Source organism: Mchenga conophoros, linkage group LG3 (genome assembly GCF_057382185.1).
Source record: "Mchenga conophoros isolate Kocher_MC1m ecotype Shallow Benthic linkage group LG3, M_conophoros_male_GT1.1, whole genome shotgun sequence".
NCBI lineage: Eukaryota > Metazoa > Chordata > Actinopteri > Cichliformes > Cichlidae > Mchenga > Mchenga conophoros.
Genome location: NC_140528.1, coordinates 17197069 through 17219126, shown reverse-complemented (window position 1 = coordinate 17219126; position 22058 = coordinate 17197069). Strand labels below are relative to the sequence as shown.

The following is a 22058-nucleotide window of genomic DNA, read 5'->3' as shown; positions in this document are numbered from 1 at the left end:
GGGCCTGTTTATCCCCATTTTCCATCACCTGTCTTTCTTACAGCTTTCCTCTTACAGCAGCTTCCTCTACAAAACATCAAATGTCAGGAGACGCCAGCCGGCCTGTCTTGTGCTTTATTCCTCCTCTGGAGAGGTGATGGGAATCCAAGTCGCCTTTTAATTCGTGGATTGTTGACTTTATCGCCTATTCAAGGCTGACGTGAGTCTTTATGAGGTAAAGAGATTTATGTGATGTCAGACTAATGTGAGTGATGAAGAACGGGTTTCGTTTGGTTGTTATATCGGCTACTGTGTACATGTCGTACACAGATATACGTGCTTCTGCATGGAGGGTGTGTGCTCGCAGTATGTAGCTTATGTTGTTCGTGCGGGGGAGTCACCTACGTAAATGTCTTATTTTTCTCTGTGTAGCCTGTTTGTGTGATCACATCTGCTCAGATTACTACACGTCCTCCGTGCACACACAAACATGGCCCGGAAAAAACGCAATTGGCTGCAATCCGCGCACACATAAGGAATAAGAAGAGGAGAAAGAAGCCATATTTGAATCATCTTGTATCACAAATCAAGCCTTTGTGGTGCATTAACACTTCCATGTGACACTTCCAGCTTCTAGACGTTTCCAGAGTGAATGAGGCGGAGGAGGATTTGGTGGGATGGTCATTCAAAAAGGCTCAGAGCGTTAAAAGTAACAGTCCTTCGACGATATTCACGATGCAACAATAATTAGTCATTTGTAACTTGATGGGATGTGACCGTACACAAAACACACGTCTGTGTATTCTCAGTGCTGCTGAGGCTTTGTGCTGTGATTCGGCTGCTAGTGGCTACAGACGCGAAGCCAAACTATTCCAAAGCATATTACTGTCGCCAACATCACTAATGAATGTATGCAGTTCTGTGCTGTAGTGCTAAAAATAACACAAAACAATAGTCTCACCTTTACAGTTGTCCTAGGATAAAATACTCAAAACCATTTTTCAATATCACATGAAATTTTGGACCCCATTCTGCAACAACTCTGAACGAGAAGAAGCAATTCTATGAAAATGTAAACGATAATTATCAACCAGTTTTGTTAACCATAAGGTAGATTTAACAAAGTATTTAAGTTTAGAGGTTGTATTCGCTTTGCAGATGATTTAGCTCTTTTCGTATGCTGAAGACAATATATTTCAGAACCAACTAATGAAGGGTACAACAGTACACTACCTAACACATTTAAATAATTAAATTATTGTATAGGAAGAGAAATATGGAAATGTTAAAAATTAACTTTGGATCAGTGTGATTTCAGCTATGCTAAAATGAAGGCATCAAAAACAGAGCTTTCTTTGATCCAGCGACGGCCTGCATTTTAAAACTGACCTCACAGCGTGCTACAAAAAATAATCTCAGTTCAGCTACAGTTTTCCTGCTGCTCTGCACAGCCAGCAACCCACCTGGTTCTCCAGGCGTCTGTAATCCAGTCAGCCACAGCTCCATATCCCATCGGTGACCCATTCAGCCCAACAGCAATTATTGCTTTTCGGGGTTTTTAATCTAACGACTGCCTGCTAGTTTCTATGTTAATGATTAAAAACAGCTAACGTGACTGTTGAAAATTACTAATAGTTAATCTGCTATAATCATAAAGGACCAGTCGCACACGTCGTTGCAAGAAAAGTGTGTTTCTTCATGAGGTTTTCCACTACTTGCACAGCTTTTCAGCTGCTTCAGGTCCCAGTACTCGAGTAGAGAAGGCATGGTTAGGTTGTGCTTGCCGGCTGTGACCACCAGCCTTCCCTGACACGAAATCCTAATCCCACTGCTCCACCCCTCCTCTGCAGGTGAGCCACAAACCATACCCAACCACAACGGCAAACACTACTGTGTGTCCCAGCAAGATTAAATTATAACTGTTGAAACAGGAGCTTGACCTCTCAAAAATTCCTCCTAAAGTGTTGTTCAGTATTACCTACGTTGACTACTTCAGCTGTTAGTGAGAGGACAGGACCTGTGTGCTTGCCTGCCTGCAGCAGAGGTGTCTAAAGTTGTGTCGGCTTGAGGAGGCATTTATGAGACTGCTGATATTTGAAAGTGTGATTTAATATTCGCTTTAGCATTGATTATTATCTGAGTATGCTTTTTTTTAACTACTACCTTTACTACCTGGGTAACAGGCAGGGGTTACAGATATGGAATGTGGAGGACCTTTAAGGTCATGTGTAAGCGGTGCAATGGATACAGTGGTATGAAGGGATTTTGTCACTTTCCATAAGTCACACAATAATTTGTATTGTGCGTTCCCGTTGAGTCTTCTTTGTGTTTAGGCTGTGATCAGCTGATTTGTTTCTGCTGCTGCTCTGGGATTTTTTGCTCTTTGTGTATTTTTGTATCTAAATTGATTCCACCAGATATAAGTAAATGCAAAATGAGCTGTCATATAAAAGCAGCATGAAAGATAAGATAAGATAAGATAACCTTTATTAGTCCCACACGTGGGAAATTTGTTTTGTCACAGCAGGAAGTGGACAGTGCAAAAGTTATGACGCAAAAATTAGAATACAATAAGAATAAATACAGTACACAGCTGTACAGAATAGAATAAAATAAAATACTATATACAGTAGAATAAAATAGAATAAAAATATACAATAAGATAAAAATAGAATACGAATGCTATATACAACTGAGTAAAAATACAACGATGCCAGAAAAGATTATTGCACTTAGTGTTATTGCACATGTGTGGATGTGTGTGTTTGTTCAGTTAAAGTCTTTGTTGTGGAGTCTGACAGCAGTGGGGAGGAAAGACCTGCGAAATCTCTCCGTCCCACACCGTGGGTGCCGCAGTCTCCCACTGAAGGAGCTGCTCAGTGCTGTCACAGTCTGCTGCATGGGGTGGGAGACGTTGTCCATCAGGGATGACAGCTTAGCCACCGTTCTCCTGTCACTCACCACCTCCACTGGGTCCAGAGGGCATCCTAGAACAGAGCTGGCAATTAAGTGAGTAAATCTAATCATCTTAAACTTATTGATGTCTGCCATCCTTGATGTAACCTTACAGTGACACAAGCATCAGTCTGCTCTGCACCAGACTAACCAGTTGAGCCTGCATTAAGCTCTATTTAACTGCTTGGTATTTTTATGTAACTTTTAAATTACCCAAAATTTTATACTTTAGTTTGCTTTGCAAGATGCTTTACAAAATAGCAATACATGCATTGATCCAATACCTGACTTGAAAAAAAAAACCCAAAACAAACAATCAATCAGTCAATCAGAACTGAATGGATGGATGAATATTTCCGTCCATCCAGTCAGCCATCCATTTTGTGCTGCTTATCCAGGTTCAGGTAGTTAGGACAGCAGTCAGAGCAGAGAAGCCCAGGCTTCCCTCACCCCAGCCACCTGTTGGGGACACAGAGATGTACCTAAGCCAACCAAGAAATGTAATCTCTCTAGCAAGTCCTGTCCTAGAACCTCCTCACCAGTACGAGATCCCCGGAATACTTCAGCAGGCATCTTAGTCAGATTCCCGAACCACCTCAGCTGGCTCCTTTTGATGAGTAGGAGCAGTACCTCTACTCTGACTCCCTCTTTAATGACTGAGCTCCTCACCCGGGCGAGGCCAGCCACTCTTTGAAGAAAATTCACATATGCTGGTTGTATCCGTCACTCGACCCTTTTCCAGCTGAGAACCACAGTCTAGGACATAGGTGTCGAACTCCAGTCCTCGAGGGCCGGTGTCTTTAAACTTTTCCACGTGTCCCTGCTGTAACACACCTGTATTAGTAGGTCATTAGCAAGACTCTGTAGAACTTGACTCCATGCTGAGGTGGCAATTCAGCCATTTGATTCATGTTACAGCAGCTCATGACTGAATGAACAACAATAAAAGTACTTTTAGAATTAGATTTTTTCACAAACTTAGATTTATTTACATTTACTTGAGGTTAGGGGTTGACACATCAGCATGCAGTCAGTTCTTACTAATGACCTACTAATTTTATTCAGGTGTGTTGCAGCAGGGACACATTTAAAAGTTTCAGGAGTCCTCAAGGACTGGAGTTCAACACCCGTGGTCAAAGTGCTAATTTTCATTCTCACGTTTCACAGCCAACAGAACCACATCCTCACCAAAGAGGAGACCCTCCCCGACTTGGCTACCCCTAGATATCCGATCCATGAAGAGAATCTGTGGCAAAGGCCAGCCACCAGAAAGGTGTTTGACTTACTTGCTACAGTTGTAGAGCTTGAATGGCCCATAACAACTGGCCAAACAGCCCCAACTCCTGAAACTCCCTCCACAGGATACCCCGAGGGACTTGGTTGAATGTTGTCTCCAAGTCCCGAAATTACATTAGTACATTGGTTGGCCAAATGCTCACAACCCCTTAAATATCTTCAAGAACATAAAGAGCTGGTTTAGTGTTCCACGACCAGGGCAAAAGTGGCTTTATTTCTCCTGAATCCAAGGGCTGACTAACGGATGGACTCTTCTCTCGAGTACCCTGTGATAGACTTTCCCTGGGAGGCTGAGGAGTATGATCCTCCGGTAGTTGGAGCACCCCCTCTGGTCCCCTTACTTATGGGGGAGTTCGCCTTGTAATAGGAAGGTTGCCGGTTCGAGTCCTGGCTTGGACAGTCTCAGTCGTTATGTCCTTGTCCTTGGGCAAGACACTTCACCCGTTGCCTACTGGTGGTGGTCAGAGGGCCCGGTGGCGCCAGTGTCTGGCAGCCTCGCCTCTGTCAGTGCGCCCCAGGGTGGCTGTGGCTACATTGTAGCTGCCATCACCAGTGTGTGAATGTGTGTGAATGGGTGGATGACTGGATGTGTAAAGCGCTGTGGGGTCCTTAGGGACTAGTAAAGCGCTATATAAATACAGGCCATTTACCATTTACCTACTTAAACAGGGGAGTCAACAACCTAGTTTTCAAATCCAGAGGCACCCAAACCCCCAAACCCACCCAAAGACATGTCAGTCCTGACAGCCCTACATCATCCAGAATCTTCAGGAACTGAGGGGGAATCTCACCCGCCCCAGGGGTCATGCCAATGTGCGGTTGTTTAACAACATCAGTGTGAGAGCATTGAAGTCCCCAATAGAGTCTCTGTGTGGAGCACTCTCCAGCACCTCATCCAGGGATTCTGGCACTTAGGTACAAACGATAGTCAGGACCTGGGGCCTGAGGAAAACTCCAACGCACAGGCAGCGAACCAGGGAGATACATTTGCACCACTGCCTCCCATTGGGAAACTCCAGGGTGGAGTCCACTCTCCAGAAACTGGTTCCAGAGCCTCTTGGCATGAGCCCAATTATATCTGGTTGGTATCTGCCAACCTCCAGCACCAGGTCAGGCTCCTTCCTCACCAGTGAGGCGGCATTCCAGGGATCAGAGCACCAGGTCCCCCACCTCTGACTGCCTCCCAGTCCACTAAGGACCGTAGAATATTACATTACAGAGCAATCCTTACCTTTGAAGAACACATCTTCAAAGGTAAAGATTATTTTAAGAGATAGAGATAGATCATGTCTTTTCTTTGGTAATACTTGCATATTAACACCCTCTTAGAATACTCTGGCTTTTAGAAAATGTAAATATTAAAGCGACTACAATGAAAAAACTGAGATGAGATCATCCCATAATAGCAGCACTCACGTCTGATGTGGAGAATTTGGACAAACCTGTAATAGCATAACATCCTGACCTTGACAAGTACATTTTATAATAGTTTAACAACTTAAAGATACCCAGTGCGGGCAGAAAGACACGTGCAGAGATCAGAGGCTGACTTTGTTACCGGGGGAGGGTAATCGTTCATAACACTGGCTTGTAGGATTTGTACATAATAAAGTGTTACATGATGCACAGTACACATGCTCTGTGGCTCTCTGCCCTGCTTTCAAAAAACAAAAATGTCCACGTCGGAGCTGATGTTTAATAAAGTTACATGTTTACAAATATATCTGCCCTTATTTTGACAACTAAACTGGATTTATGGGGAAAATAATACGTTTATTAATGTCAACCAGAGTGACTAAGAATTCGTCCAAGGACAGAAGTAGAACATCTTTATTTAAATAGATTGAAGAACACAACTAGTGAGGCAGTTTTGTCCTGAAGCCATATTTCAATGCAGAGTTCATTTGTCAGGGGAATATATTTAGCTCTCTGTTCATTTGTTTATAGAAGAGACAAATTTGGCTTTTCTGTCTCTTGGTCCTTCTTCCCTTTCTTCCACAGACAAACTTGCCCTGCCTCTTTTTTCTTAACCATTTATGACATTTAATTGAAGTAAAAAATGACCTCTAAATTTACCTAAAGCCAAAATTGTCATCTCGATGTTTGTAGAAGCAACCTGATCTGTATTAAGTGATAATCAAGAAGAAAAAAGCAAAAGTAAATATTGGGTCAGGTCTTCACAGTTGAATTAATTGAATACTTGCCTAATAAGCGAAAAGGTTTTTAGAAGTAATGTCTTACAAAATATGCTTTTCCATATTTCATAATGTCGTTCTCTACTCCTGAAAACTGTAGTGTGGCCCTTAAGGACAAATCACATGTCATAGTATAAGCACTAAAACTAAATCTGGAAATGCTACAAATAAAAAACAAAAATTTTAGGTCCTATTAGTTATTCACTTTAATAGTTACTCTCCCCCCGTCTCCCATGGAAGAAGGAGGAATTCATAATCTGTTAATTATTCACAATTTTTGAATATTTTTCAACAATGAGACAAATTATATATTATAAAAATCAGTATTTACTTACATACCTTCATAACTATGTCAATAAGCCTTCTGCTGCTTTACAGTCAAACTATTGTAACTAAGTACTTCTGGCTACAGTAGCTTAGCAAGTGTATCCACTCTGCTCAGAGCTGCATCCCTGTGTCTGCACACACAGGATGTGACTGTGGGTTTATTAGAAAATGTGTGGCTTAGAACAGGCAATTCATCACCCTGACACTTGTGCGCATGCACTTGCTGACACATATAATCAAACACACAAAAGCACCCTCCTCTCTTCTCCATCCACAGAAAGTAATTTAAGGTTTCTTGTGTCTTTTCTTTCTCCGTGCTCCACCTGTCCCTGTCATTTAAACCCCAGCTTCTTCTATTTTCTACATTGTTTCTCTCTTTCTGATCACCTTCTTCTTATAGTAGCTTTCATTCATTTCCTACATTATTTTTCATTTTCCATGGATTTGTATGGAGGACCAGAAGAGTCACATGCATCAAATTAAAGCATTTTGTGCTTCAGTAATGAATTGTGCAAAAATAATAATAATAACAATAATAATCCATTATTAAATTCATTTACAATTTCATTTTGTGATTCTTTTATTTATTTAGATATCATGCTAGTAATGTATTGTTTGATAATTTACTTTAAAATAAAAGGACTAATTATGTGTTAATATTTTAAAATGAATTATGAATCATTAATAAATATAAAGAGAATCAATAAGAAGTCCACATTTTTTGCTCTAAGGTCATCATTTTATGTTAAGAACGTAGCCATCGTTGTCAAAGATAAGAGAAGGAAACTTTGTGACCTGTGCAGATCCAAGTGTTTACCTGCTAACTGACCCACAGAGTTTTCAGTCAGGAGATTGTCTCAACCCCACTTTTAAACCCTCCTGGCACCACATTATTGACAGCAGGAACATAAAATAACACACTGTTGTGTAGAACAAGTCCTCGACACCCTCGCGTTCAAAACGTATTTTGATAGGAGGAACAGCAAATTTAGACACATTTGACAGGGATTTCCAGTTGGTGAATTTAAATGTATGTGAATGATAGAGCATTCTGATTGGCTAATTTTTTTTATTGGTGGATTGGGTAAAAAAAATAGTGCAGAAGATATCAGCCTCTTTGTCTCCTGCAGTGCAGATGATTGGATGAACCACAGGGATCAACTGCTGCCCAGACTGTGGACTTAAATTTCAACGCTCCAATTACAACTTCCAAGCAGTTCAGCTGTTTTCTTGTGGATTCTAACTCCTTAGATGAGTATAATTCAAGTGATTTGAGTCTGTGCTTATCATTTGGCTTAATAAATTATCCTGCAGTCAAAAAGACTAACTCTTTGTGAAACACGTAAAAACCTGAGCATTAGTTTACATCTTATAAATAGCTCTTACAGGTTAGTCCAGCCTTTAACAGTAACAGATCTTTGGGGCTTCGTTTTCCACGTAGTTAGCAAGTGCATTAATATAGAGAGAAGCTGCCAAGGTGGGTGTGGCTGGTGAAATTGGTACTTTAAGCTATTCCAGAAATAAATTTACCCTGTCCTGCTCTCACATATCTGAGGGCTTCTTCTGTGACAAGCTCATTATGGTGGAGGTCATCCTCTCTTCTTCTAATTTATGTTTTCTGGTTGAGCTACGACCAAAGGCTCTCAGGTACTGGCCAGTTCTTAGTTGCTACCAAAAATCCCCTCTGGCATTTTCTCATACAGCCTTCATAGTAATTAAGACTTCACGGGACAATGGCTGGAACTGTTATAGAACTTATAGTCTTACATTTAGCAAAAACCTGACCGGTGGGATGTTGCCACCCTCAGGTTCTTGGTAGAAAAGGCTGGCCTCTGATGACGTGTGCTGTCTTACCTTGTTGTTGAACCTTTGCCACCAGGAGCCAAAGCATCATCCTCCTCTCTTCAATAGCAGGGAGAGGTCTCTGGAAAACCACCAAGTTTCTGTTTTGAAGGAAAATTGACTTTGCAGCATTCCAAACTGCATCTTGGTAAAAACAGGAAATGAACTGTGGAATAATCTGATCAGCCAAGGCGGTGCATTATATCCATTATATGTGAAAGGTTAGCATTAATGTGGCGCCAGTGTCCGGCAGCCTCGCCTCTGTCAGTGTGCCCCAGGGTGGCTGTGGCTACATGTAGCTGCCATCACCAGTGTGTGAATGTGTGTGTGAATGTGTGGATGACTGGATGTGTAAAGCGCTTTGGGGTCCTTAGGGACTAGTAAAGCGCTATATAAATACAGGCCATTTACCATATGTGAAAGGTTAGCATTAAGTACTAAGGAGCCAAAGACTGGCAGATATGTGTCTCGTCTTTGTGGACGTCGAGGTCCTTATTGTCCGGAGCTGCGTTCTAATGCCAGAAGTAGCCTTCAAGCTCACAGGCTCACTTTTTGACATCTTGTATTTTACTTCTCGGATTTTAACAAAGGAAAAGTCAAAGGAAAGTTTGAAGATTAAGGCTTCAAACTTTCGTTTCGTTTATCGTTAGGGCTTATCAGATGTTCCCGTAATCCTCCTCTAGTTCCACTGCAATGGGTCTTGGCTGCCAGGGGCTTCTCATGGTTCTTCTTCATTCACCTTTTTACACACTACTCTGCATTTAATCCTGAGATATTATTCCTGTCTGGCTCTTTTGACCTGCCTTCCTCCGCTCACCTTCAGCCACATGGCTGCCCCCCCTGAGCCTGGTTCTACCAGAGCTTTCCTGATAAATGGAAGTTTTTCCTTTGCACTGTCACCAAGCGCTTGCTCGAAGGGGGTCGTTTGATTGTTGGGGTTGTTTCTATATTATCTCAGAATCTTTATCTTACAATATAAAGTGCGTTCTTGATATTTGACACTATATTAATAAAACTGAACTGAATTCCAGTGGGTGTGGACGCTTTAAGAGTAAATACAAATTTAAAACTGTAACACAGAGAGTTTCGATCCTTTGTAGACGCTCGACCCAGCTGGATTTTTACTGGGTGAGGTGGGTTTTGTTTTTTAAAATTTTGGGGTTTTAGTTTTTGCTGTATGTTATTGAGACAAGCATCAGGACCCTGTTATCTAATGTCAAATCTTTTCTTTAAATCAATGGTAAACAAATATAAGTGAATAAAATCTGAGAAATGATTTTTTGCAACTTTTGCTTGACTTTTTTCTGTGTATGACGACAGACAGTTACATACTTGCATCGGTCATGTAGTAAGGAAAGGTGCCTGCATTAAACAGGCTAATGTGGGCGGAGTTTCTTGCTTGTTGAAACATGTCTGCTGCCACAAAATGAGGAAATTCATGCTCATGTACTATTTTTAGGATTATATTTGTAGCTCCTTGCTGTTAATGTTGCTGCTCCGTTAAAGTGTGGAGCAGCAACATTACCACCACGTAGCAGCTGCCCCTGTACATGCTGATCTACATGGTAGCTGCTGCAGTCAGTAACTAAGCAGAAACCTGAGTTTCAGTAGAACAGTTTTTATATGAAATGAAAGCTTTGTGCTTTTAGCTAATGTTATGCCAGCCTAGCCATGAAGGGGAGTTAGTGAAAAGCTTTCCTTTCATTTGTTGGAATAGCGTGCACATCGATTGGAAAGCTGTTGGGCGTCACGGTGTCCCCGTTAGTTCAGATGCTGTTCTGTTTCACTAAAGAGTTCTAAAAATGTAAGAATAACTTGTAGAGAGAATTGTACTTAACATTGAATCATAAATAAATAAATAATATTCTAAATATAATTCCCATTTGTGTGTATAATATAATAATAATAGATGTTTAGTGTGTCTGTGATGTTACTTATCTGTGACTGATCTACATCTAACGTCTGAGTATGTTGTGACTGTAACCCAAAAGCCTTCTTCAGTTCATTTACACTGTGATGAGCTGCCTTAGATACCGTGAATGCTAACATGTGCTTATTTCTATATTTAGGATTGAACTGTGCTGAATGCTTTACCTCACTGTTGTGAAAATGGCTTTGAGACTAATGGATAGTTTTGTTATTTTACAGATACGTGATATTCTGCCTATGAAATGCAGTAGTTGGTTTCCATTTAGCTCTGTCATTGTAAAAGCTCGTTAGGATTGGTGAGTATTTCAAATGTGTTTGAATCACATTTGTTTTGTTTAAGAAATGCTCTGTACAATGATCACATGACAAATGTATTTAGTTTTTTCTTTCCCTCTCCTCTGTGAATGTGGATGAAAACAAGATAAAGAAAATTATAAATGTATGAAGCTTGTGCAACAAATATTTTTCATTCTTTTAAACAGATTGAGACATGCACTGACCAAACGTAGACTTTGATATACAACAGACTTCCTCTGAACCTCTCATAGAACTTATCAGTAAGCTGCAAAGCTTAACGCCTTAACTTCAAGCTTCGGTCTACGGCTGCATTGCTGAATCTCTGTCTTCAGTGGATGAAATGCAGGACACTTACTCATCTCTTCCACTTTGGCTGTTGCTGTGTACCTTTACTTGCTGTGTGGCTGCACGTCAGAGCTTCAGTAAACAAATCAAAACCAATTCAACTTCAGGACAGAAGCATGGTTCATTTGTTTATACTGTGTTATAATCCAAAGGATTATTTAAGTTATATCTGACAATAATTAATATTATAAATAAAAATGTTAAAGCAGTAAAAAATACTTTTGGACCATTTTATAGATGAAAATGTAAAATAAAATAAATAATAACGTTATAATAAAACATTAGAATGATGGCTTGCACATATCTCATCAATCTCAAAACCCATCTTTTTCTCAGCAGAACATCGTCCATGTCTGCTCAGTGTTATAAATATATTTTAGGGCGTCATGATTTGAATTATTAATGTCGTGCGACTCACAGGGATATTTTTCTGTGGGGTCCCAAAACCTTGGCAGCACCCATGTGTGCAGCTGAGACAGTTTAGCTGCTTTACATCAAAGCGTCCACAGAGGAGACCACAGTGAGACACCAGAGGACATCAGGACTGTCCTTCAGTCTTGTGGAGTCATTTCACTCTGTCGTAGCTGCTGCTGTTATGTTAGACCGCTGCACACTGACTTTGTACTCCTGGATACTGTCCTGAGTTTCAGAATACTCTGGAGGAACTGCAAGTATCGTCTACTTTGTTTTGGGGCTTGAAGGCAGCAACTTTCAAAGAAAACACTGAAGAATCTGGGCCGTGTCCGGCTTTTACTAAATTACTATGAGAGATTAATATTTATGGACATTTTGGCTTTTCACAGAATATTTCCTGTAACAGACATTTTCTTTGTAATCCTCACAATCAATTTCTGTGCATGAACATGGTAATAGTCTTCTTTCAGACCACACTCAGGACTTGGTTAAGTCATTCACAAGTGTCTTGGCAGTTGTTCTGGGATCATTAGACACATTTCTAACTATTTTTATTAAAAAGGCTCAGCAGAGGATATAATTCCTCCATCAGCTCAGGAAGAACAGATCGTAATAGACAGTGAGGCCTGCAGAAACCTTGGTGTTGTAATTTGGGACTTTTAAAAATAAAAACAAATGTAATGAATGAGAAAGAAACATCACTGCAAAGCTCTCGCACCCTGAACACAATCTGTTCCAGGTCCTCCCCTGTGGTAGGCACTACACAGCACTGCACCCCACAGGCGGAAACCCTCTGAACACTTAAGTTTCTACATAAAAGACTCGTCACACCTGCTGCTGAATCAAAGAGTCCTTTTTGTTTTTGTCTGTCTGTTGCTATTGTCTGCATTGTGTGTGTCTAATCTGCCACATACACTGAAATCAAAGAAATACCCAAATACTCGGTCTGCATACTGGGACAGTGAAGCTGATTCTGACTGTCTTTCAGTCTTTGCTATGTCGACCTGAGTTGTTTTGTACTGAGTGGCTCTGAATTTCTCATCCCAGGACTTGAAAATTGGAAAAACAGGCTATGTTGGATATGACCTTTGGTTTCTCAGCATCAGAAATTACTTTTCTCATGTTTAACCTGATTTCTTCTGTTTTTGGCATCATTCTCCCTCAAGTGACGGCTCAGACCTGATGTTTTTATACTGTATGTGAATTAAAAGCTAACCCTCAGCTTTAACTTGAAAGTTTGAACAGCACATCATGGTTGGCTCTATGACTAAATCAAAGAGTCATTTTTTCTCAGGGTCATAATATTGATGATTGAAATTTATGTTTTTTTGCTGAAATAATTTTGTTATTTGTAAAAACAATTTCCAAAGAAAAGTATTATGTTCAGAAATACTATGATGAAAAATCTCTCGCTCTGTTAAAAAAGGACGTTCATACTGTGAGGCAACAGTGTTAACACCACCACATTGTTGCTTCGCAGCAAGAAGGTCCCAGGTTCGAATCCACCAGGGCCGGGCCCTTTCTGTGTGGAGCTTGTGTCTGTGTGGGCTCTCTCTGACTTCCTCCCACAGTCCACAGACATGCAGTTAGTGGGGTTAGGTTAACTGGTGAGTCTAAAGTGCACACAGGGGTGACTGTGAGTGCAAATGGTTGTCTGCTCTCTATATTAGCCTGTTGCCAAAACTGTTAAATTTAATAGTTCAAGTCACCAATTAACCCAACAACAAACAAATAACGAACTCAAATAGCTGAAAACTCATGTACACAAAGGAAAACATGCAACCTCCACACAGACGGGGCCACAGCCAACCAGAAGACTGGAACTGGGAATCTTCTCTGTGTGAGAAAACACTGCTTAACGGTGCAGGTGGTAGAGTTCGAGGAAGCTATGAATACTTTTATATTGCAGCCTGTGTGCTAATGTTGACCTATAATTCATGCATGAGATTGTTTGCATTTTATCATCTGTCACACCATTGTGATATGATCAGATATTAAAGATGTGCTACACTACTACTTTAAATGTACGTTTCTCATTCAAACGCACAGGCTTTTATGATTTTCTTCTGACCTGTTCTCCCCAGCAGCGAGCCCCAGCTGTGGCCGGTGGGCATGGTTTTGGAGGGTAGCTCAGAGGCGTTGTGTCCCCCCCCATCTCTGGAGCTGCGCCCATCCTGCAACAAGAGCCAGCCCTCGCCTCCTTTGGGCTCAAGCTCACAACCCCACGATGGAGTCTTTCCTGAGGACAAGGAGCCTGTAAAGTATGGAGAGCTCGTCGTCTTGGGGTATGATATTAAAGTACTGTGTGCTCTGATGTACGTCTGATGTTAACTTCATGAATCTGCCTGATTATACAGGTGTGTTCATTCATGTTTGGAATTCTTAGGCTTCCTTAGCTCCAAGTCCCTAAAGTTGGACTTCCAGTTTAGAAAGTCCAACAAAAGCAGAGCATTGAACATGATCTGTCTGTACACTGCGTACAGTGCACTGTGTTGCTAGCAACGCATGAATGGCTCAACCCTCTGCCAAGGAGCAAAACAAATTCTCTTTCTTTGCTTTTCCAGCTTTACTACTGAACAAATGTTTAAGCTGGGAATGATGTCACTCCCAGCTCTGACATTTGACCTTTGAGTGTCAAAAGTTCCACATTAAATGGAAACCATGTTTTAGCCATGAGATGCATTTGATAGACAGATGAAAATATTAGTAAATAAGATAATAATTCCCATCTTATTAATTTCTGTACGCTCTAGATGTGCTGTAAAGGTCTTGATGCACTATATATTTTCTTGATTAGAAACAGTAGGTCAGTGTAGGTCACATGCATGTATGGAGAAATGATGATTCAGGGAATAGGCTAATAACAGTCAAGCCCCAGATTTTCATTTGGCGTCGAGGTCAAGGATATCTTCCTGTCTGCTTCTGAGCCTCTTTCAGTGTGGGTTTGATTTTGAGATTGAAAGTCCAGTTATGACCAGTTGCACTTGCACACCAGGAAGCTTACTTACTTACTAAAGAGCATAAACTTGCCAACTTGTCTTCAAACTGATTTGACGACTAGTTTTCAACCACTCGAGGTTTTGCAGACATGTAACCAATAACCATGTGACATTAACTTGACCCATAATTTCTCTGTATTAAGTTCTTCTTTTTTAAGTGCTCTGCAGGCTTCATGAAGCTATTTCAAAGTTGTTATTTGAACACTGCTGCTTTTCAAATCATTTTGAGTCTTGTCTTTGTACTTTAGATTGGAAAGTTATTTCAAGCTAAATTAAAGTGTATTAGTGTATTACCAGTTTTACCTTGGTAGATGTGCATGCGTGTATCACTCCTATCAGCTGTGTGGGCTACATTTTGTGGGGGCGGGTCAGGCTCTTTGGAATTATCAAACAACCTGACGCAGCACTAATGTTTTTGTCACTTTTTACAGAAACTCAAAGTAATGCGAGTACTTCCAAGCTTTAAACACTGAGTGGTCGTACTCTGTCCTGCACTCCATGTTATCCATTGTTGATCTGCACATGTCTGTTGCTGCCACGGAGTCGCACGCTCGTACGTCACTGTCATGAGACACTCTCACAAACAAAATCACAGTTTAGTAACACAGTGACGCAGCCTGCTTACGGGAAAGTAACGGTAATGTAATTACTTTTTTGGGAATATTATCCCTTATATAACGCAGGAATGACTTAAAAACATAAAGACCTGGATGCCATCTAATTTTCTGATTCTACATTCAGATCAAACCGAGGTTATTGGCCATGACACTAATAATCGTAGAAATAGAAGGCTCTAACCAGATTCTTACTCTGGACTGCACTGCCTCGGCCTTCACTGTGAGGAGCGTCGGAGTCATTTTCGGCCAGGATATGTCCTTTAGTGCACATATCCTTACTGACCGAACACAATCAGTCAGGCTTGCAACCAGAGACCATCCGCCCTGCCACTCAGCACTGGCTCACCACAGGGATGTGTGCTGAGTCCACTCCTGTACACCATCTACACCACTGACTGCACCCCCCTATCCCTGCAACATCATCATCAAATTTGCAGACGACAGCAACACCAACGATGATGACACCGCCTACAGAGATGAGGTCCAGCGTCTGACAGAATGGTGTGACTACAATAACCTCACCCTCAATACCAGGAAAACCAAGGAAGTGGTCATGGACTTGTGCAAGACAAAAGCTGATCCCCCTCCCCTGTCCATAAAAGGTGAGTATGTGGAGAGGGCGTCCTGAGATGAGTTGGAACAGGCTGCAAACCTACTAGTGTTCTTCTATCAAGCCACAATCGAGAGTGCTGCCATCCCTGTGGTACGCTGGTTGCACAACAGCCGATAAGAAGAGACACCAGAGGGTCATCAGAACTGCAGCGAAGGTGATCGTCTGTCCACTCTCACCCCTGGACTCCATTGTCAGCTCTAGATGTCTCTCTAGAGCCACGGCGATTATAACCACCACCTCTTCAACATCCTGCCCTCTGGCATCAGGAGCAAAACCAACAGACTAAAGAACAACTTGTCAGAACCATTAATGCAAATTAAGAGCATGAGCAGACCTCTGCCATACAGTCATTCTGTCGCTGCTATTGACTCTGTGCGATATTTTGGTCTTTCCTTTTTCTGTACAATATTCTGGCAGATGTGCAATTACCATCCTCATCCTTAATGACCACAGCCCTTAAACCCTTATTTACTTATTATATCATATATAATCCCCTTGTACACACACCCACAATGTTTCTGTAACTCATACACTGTGTATATAGTGTGCTTATAGTGTGCTCACGTGGTATCATGGGGTTATTTTAACAAATGAAGGACATTTTGTCTGATAATTATTTTCATCCTCCTGTAACTTTACTGTATAAAGAGCTAAAACCTCTTTCAGGAGTAGTTAGTCGTTATAAGAAGTGTTTGTGAACTAAAAATGAAGAATGTGGGATACTGTTTGTCCGTGATTAAAACTGTTGTGCAGGTGAAGCCAAAGGCAGGAATGCTTCATCATATTTTAGTCTTTGGCTTGGAAGGAAGTTGGTTTGGAAGCATATTTGGCGATGCTTCATCCTCTGCTTTGCGTTTGTGTGGGAGCCGCATCAAAAACCCGTCCGTTATGCTAGCAGTGTCCAAGCGTTCTTTTTTTTAATTTATACCGTGCCCCCCTTGCAATGGCCCTGCGCCCCCCCTGGGAGGCACACCCCCCATTTTGGGAACCACTGGGCTAAAGTTGTGTCTCGTTACTCTTAAGTGTTCCTGGAGTCTCTGCGTCATCACATCCTTATCTTCTCCATCCACCCTGAGAGTAGGTGAAGTTGTTCCAGAAATATTTGTTGTTAAGCAGTGTGCCAACATGCTTTCAGCACACTGAAATCTTTGGCAATGACTGAGCATGAATTTGACTGAGCCTGGTGTTCGCAGGTCTTGCTTTAGCTCAAAATGAACCAGAATCTGTCATTTTAAACAGATATGGTAAAAAATGTCTGATAATGATGAAAAAAGTCCAGCATTCTTGCAAAGTGTCATATGTAAGCAGACACTAATGAAAAAACAAAAATAGGACTGACCCAATGCTCAGCAATGGATGAGTCTTTAAAGCATACTTTTACTCGTGTTGTGCTTTTGCGGGGAGTTTTTCCAGCTCCTCGTGATTTGTCAGCGCTCCTCACTCCGGATGTTCCTGCTACCTCTCTCTCCTCTCTGGCCCCAGCAGCTAGCTCCTCAGCGACTGTAGGACTGTGTACGCTCGCTGCATCTGCTCCACCCAGGTGTCATTGTGGATGATAACATCATTCACGGCAGCATGTGCAGCGTGTGGATGCAGCATGGTCCATGAGGCGCAGCAAAGTGGTGGTCTGACCAGGAGGAGTGACAAATTAGTGCAAATTACTGTATATAGAGTGGAGAAGTCTACACAGTCCAAGGGGAAAAAAAGGTCAAGGTAATCTACCAGTAGCATGGGGCATGGGGCAGGCATCTTCACTACAAGAACGATGGGGCTACACCAAGCTTTCTGTGACTCCTCTGTCACCCCCATCTCCAGCATAGCAGCCACTTCTTTCCGAATAATTTGCTTGTTAAGCACAGACAGTCTATAGGGACATGAACACACTGTCACACGTTTGAAAATGATGCTCTAAAAGCGTTGTGCAACCAGGCATTGGGAGAACACATCTCAGTGCAGAACCATCCACTCTCTGGTGTTGTGTGAGATGGTCATCACAATGGAGCAACGATAGAATAGATCGATTTGACACATAATGTGCTACAGAAATAAAATTGACATGATATTGACATTAGCAGAATTTTGCTAAGCCAGCATCCAATATCAACATCAAAACAAGCAAAGCACTCTTGTCACTCAGTACACACAACATCATCATCAGACATTAAAGACTGGCTGACACAGAATTTTCTTACCCTAAACAAAAATAAGACTGAAGTTATTGTTTTTGGATCAGTTAACTCATACCCTCGGCCCTTTTACCTGTCATCATTCCCAGACTGTAAGAAATCCTGGAAATAGCTCTTTTAAATTAGAGAAGCAAGTTTTCAGAGTTGTGAAGACCAGTTTTTATCAGTTCCGTGAAGTTGCAAAGCCTTATTTTCCTCCTAAAGACCTGCAAAAAACGTATTCATGCCTTCAACACCTCTTGATTGGACTACTGTGGTTCTCTTAGTCCAAAATGCTGCTGTATGTCTTCTAACAGGTGTTAGAAGGTACGATCACATCACTCCAGTTTTATCAAATTTACACTGGCTCCCTGTCCATTATCGTGCTTATTTTAAGATGCTTTTACCTACTTTCAGTTTTATGTTTTAAATAAACACCCAGCTATTGAAGCAATAGCAACTAAACAGCACTGAGATCATCTACCCAAATGTTTTTAGTACAGCCGAGGTCTCGATTAAAGCATAGAGGAGATCGAGCCTTCTCAGTTGCAGCGCCTAGACTCGATACTCATAGTTCAGAGTCTATACAGTCTTTCAAATGCTATCTTGAAACTCTGAAGACTCTGAAATTTTTTTTACATTGGCTTTTAATTCGAGTTCATTTTGAGTGACACCAGGTCCTCTTTTTGTGTGTTTTTATGTTAAATATATTGTATTTGCTTCTTGCTTCTTTCTATTCGCATGTCTTATTTTCCTGTATTTATTTTTTCTTTTGTTTTCTCTTGTTCATGAACTAACTTGTGAAGCACTTTGGTCAACTTTGTTGCTTTTAAATGTGCTACAGAAATAAAAATGGACGTTGATATTGACAGTAGCAGAGTTTTGCTAAACCAGACAGACTATCATTGGAAAATGTTGTTACTGCGTAGTGACAAAAATATTTATGTGACCCTGAAAGGGGATCCAGCTCGTGGTTACAGCAAGATGGTGATAGATTGTCTGACACAGCTAGAAAATGACAATCCTATGGACTGCAGGGGAAAGCTACACCAAGTCTGTACTGAAAACCCAAACGCCACCCAGCCATTGGCTCAGTTTTTTTGGATAATACCAGGGTGGAAATAAACTCTCAGGACATACCACAAGTCACTGATCACATTAACTTGGTGGACAAACACATGACGTTCACCAGGGAGGATCTGAAAATTAAAGGCTAGATTTCTTAGACTGTGAAATTCAGTAATGGGCATTTAAAAGTTATCATGTAACATAACCAACACATACAGATGAGTAAATAAGGTTTGACTCTTATCCAGTGAAATACAAGTTTGACACAAATTGTGTTCATTCTGTGTTATGAAACACAATGAAAACCATCCTCACCCACAGATGCAGCAGCAAGAGCAGCAAAAGTACATGATATCAAAAAAGCATTGAGTGAATGTGAGGACGCTCCAGGTAATCCAGGAGAGAAGGATCACCGCTGCATAAACGAGAACCTTCAGTGGTCCCTTATATGTGAGCAGGCCCATTTTTTCAGAATGCCACCTCTCTGTGGCTTTCAAACCCCAAAACACTTTGCATTAAAAATAGGTCCACTCCCAAGGTCAGCTGCCCTGGGACAAACAGGTTGATGCAGTGCACTCTGTTAAGTTCCAGGAGGATTGCTGTAAATTACACATCAAGAAAACCAAACAACCTCTGATTGAATGGATGCACAATACAGAACAGCTACCATGTGAGGCTAGGATTATTTACACCTATAGGCCAGTAATAAGGGGTTCAAGGATTCAAGGAAGCTTTATTGTCTTTCTCATTGCATGTTTCCATGAGGTGGAACAAAATTACCCATGGTCCCAGTTTTCCATAAAAACAACAGAATGACAAGTAATAAAACAGTACCAAATAGAATAATACAAATAAGTGAAGTGCAACAACCTGAGTAACAGTATGGAGTATAGATATAGAAGTGTTTCAGTTTTATTTCTATAGCACATTTAAAAGTCTCAGGTACATCAAAGTGCTTCACAGACGAGCCGCATTTGCGGGGTTACAGCAGTAAAGGAGCAGGAAATACAATTATCAGCAAGAGAAATACAGTTATAAAATGGTGACGTGACAACAAGCATGAACCGGGGAAACGTTAAAAACTAAGTTGTTTGGAAGGCAAGCTTGAACAGGTGGGTTTTTAAACGTGATTTAAAGGATTGGATCAATCGGCAAGCTGTTCCAGAGTTTTGAGTGTAGGTATAAATATTTTAGCAGCAAAGTATCAGCTGATTAAGGTACTACAGTAGCAGTTTCTTTAACATTATGCACTGAGAAGTCTCAGAGCTTCTGGAATGAAGCTGTTTCTCAGTCTGGTGGTTTTGCATTTGATGCTCAGCCTCCTGCCTGAGGGGACAAAGAGTGGGTGTGCTGGGTGAGTGGGGTCCTGCATGATACAGGTGGCCCTCTTCCTGCATCTGGAGGTGTATATTTCTGTGACGGTTAAGAGGCTGCCTCCGACAACTCTCTGTGCAGCCATCATTTCAAACTAATCCCTCTTTCAAAGATGAGGGTGATGTGCACATCCTGGAGAAGGAGGAATGCTGGCTTGAGCACAGAGTCAATGAGGTCATTTATGTGAAAAGGGAAAGACCGTCTCTGAACCAAAGAGGGGCCAGGGCTGCATCTTTCACCATCTTACGGTGCAGTGTGCAGCCCTTCCTCAACTCCCCTTGAATGGTATTCATGACCATTGTTCAATATCAGTTTGCATATCACCAATCATGAGTCTGACCACACACCTCACTGTCAGTCAGCAGTGCTAGCTTTGGTCATTATGCAAATGCACTGTTTATAAGTCTATGGAAACCTGCAGTCTGCTGAGACTGAAGAGTTCATTTGAGTGAAAAGTGATGAAACGTTTCTTCCACTGAAAATGCAACGCTCAGATGACAAGCATCAGTTTTCTGGGATTCTAATTCATGTTATTTTTCATTCAGATGGTAGATCTGCACATGAGCTGTTGCTTAACAAACAGAATTATAATTAAATGTTATTCAGCGGTTACACGGGATGGTTAGTGTAGGCTAAAACTAGTCATTTGCAGTATTTTAAAAGATTTTTGTTGACCTTTTTTTCTTTAATCTGACTGCTGAGTATACTGACTTGCCTCTTGAAAGACTCATCAATTTGAATTTAAGTTGCTCATGTTTTTTAAACACTTGCCAAGTACTGCTTTTGTACAAGTTTCTTACTGGCTACAATTTGCAAAGCAGCCACAATGGCTCCTGTAACAGCTGTTTATATATTGTAGAATATAGTTGGTACAATTCACAAAGAGTAGTGAACTTCAGAGCCAGCAACATCAAAGGTCAGATAGCCTGTCGACAAAGAACACATCTCCAAGAGCTACCAACAGATATGTGACTGACATGAGTCGTTGTTTTACCACCTGCCAAATCCCACTTTAAGCCGTGCACCTACGTAGTACACTTGAATACATGGTGCATGAAATAGTTTCTTTCTGAAACAGATTTCTTCCTCATCCCAGGTTGCCATTGTTGATTTCAAAAGTCCACTGACCAGCCCAGCACTGATGCAGTTTTCCATTGGGAGCACCTTTGACTTATATAGAATTTAAAAAAAAAGAAAAACTTGCTACGATGTTTGTTTTTCTGCTAAGGAATTATTTAAACTTAAGTCTTTATAGCCATTATAGTGAGGTACAATTGATTTTATTTTTCACAGGCACAACGGGTCACTGGCCAATGGGGACAAAGGTCGCAGAAGAAGTCGTCTGGCTCTTTACAAGAGACCCAAAGCCAACGGGGTCAAACCTGATGTTATCCACAATGTCTCAACTCCTTTGGTGTCAAAGGTAAGAAATCAGTTTGTTATACTATTAAGTAATTCATCATTGAATTGTCACTGATCTGAGCAAAAAATAAGTTACAATAAAAATATGTATATACTGCTCAAAACATTAACCTGATATTTTCAAACATCCACTCAGTTAAACTTCTGGGATATTGATCTAATCAGAGCAGAAGGGCTTATTGATCAGTTTCACCTTCTGCTGGTTAAATACACAAGGGATC

At 41.2% G+C, this 22058-nt stretch overlaps 1 protein-coding gene across 16 annotated transcripts in view; it reads left to right on the top strand.

The window, feature by feature from the left end:
- peli3 (pellino E3 ubiquitin protein ligase family member 3) overlaps positions 1-22058 on the top strand; it is a 41997-nt gene that overhangs the window by 3537 nt on the left and 16402 nt on the right. For 4 of the 16 annotated variants that reach the window (XM_085254985.1, XM_085255011.1, XM_085254977.1 and 1 more), the window contains 2 exons: positions 13667-13864; positions 21709-21838. In XM_085254985.1, coding sequence (XP_085111111.1) covers positions 13692-13864; positions 21709-21838 — 303 coding nt within the window. In that variant the 5' untranslated portion in view covers positions 13667-13691. Of the gene's footprint in view, positions 1-5; positions 215-239; positions 2989-10742; positions 10820-13663; positions 13865-21708; positions 21839-22058 lie in introns of those variants that run through there. The other 12 variants (XM_085254964.1, XM_085254955.1, XM_085254930.1 and 9 more) reach the window with 10 other exon arrangements.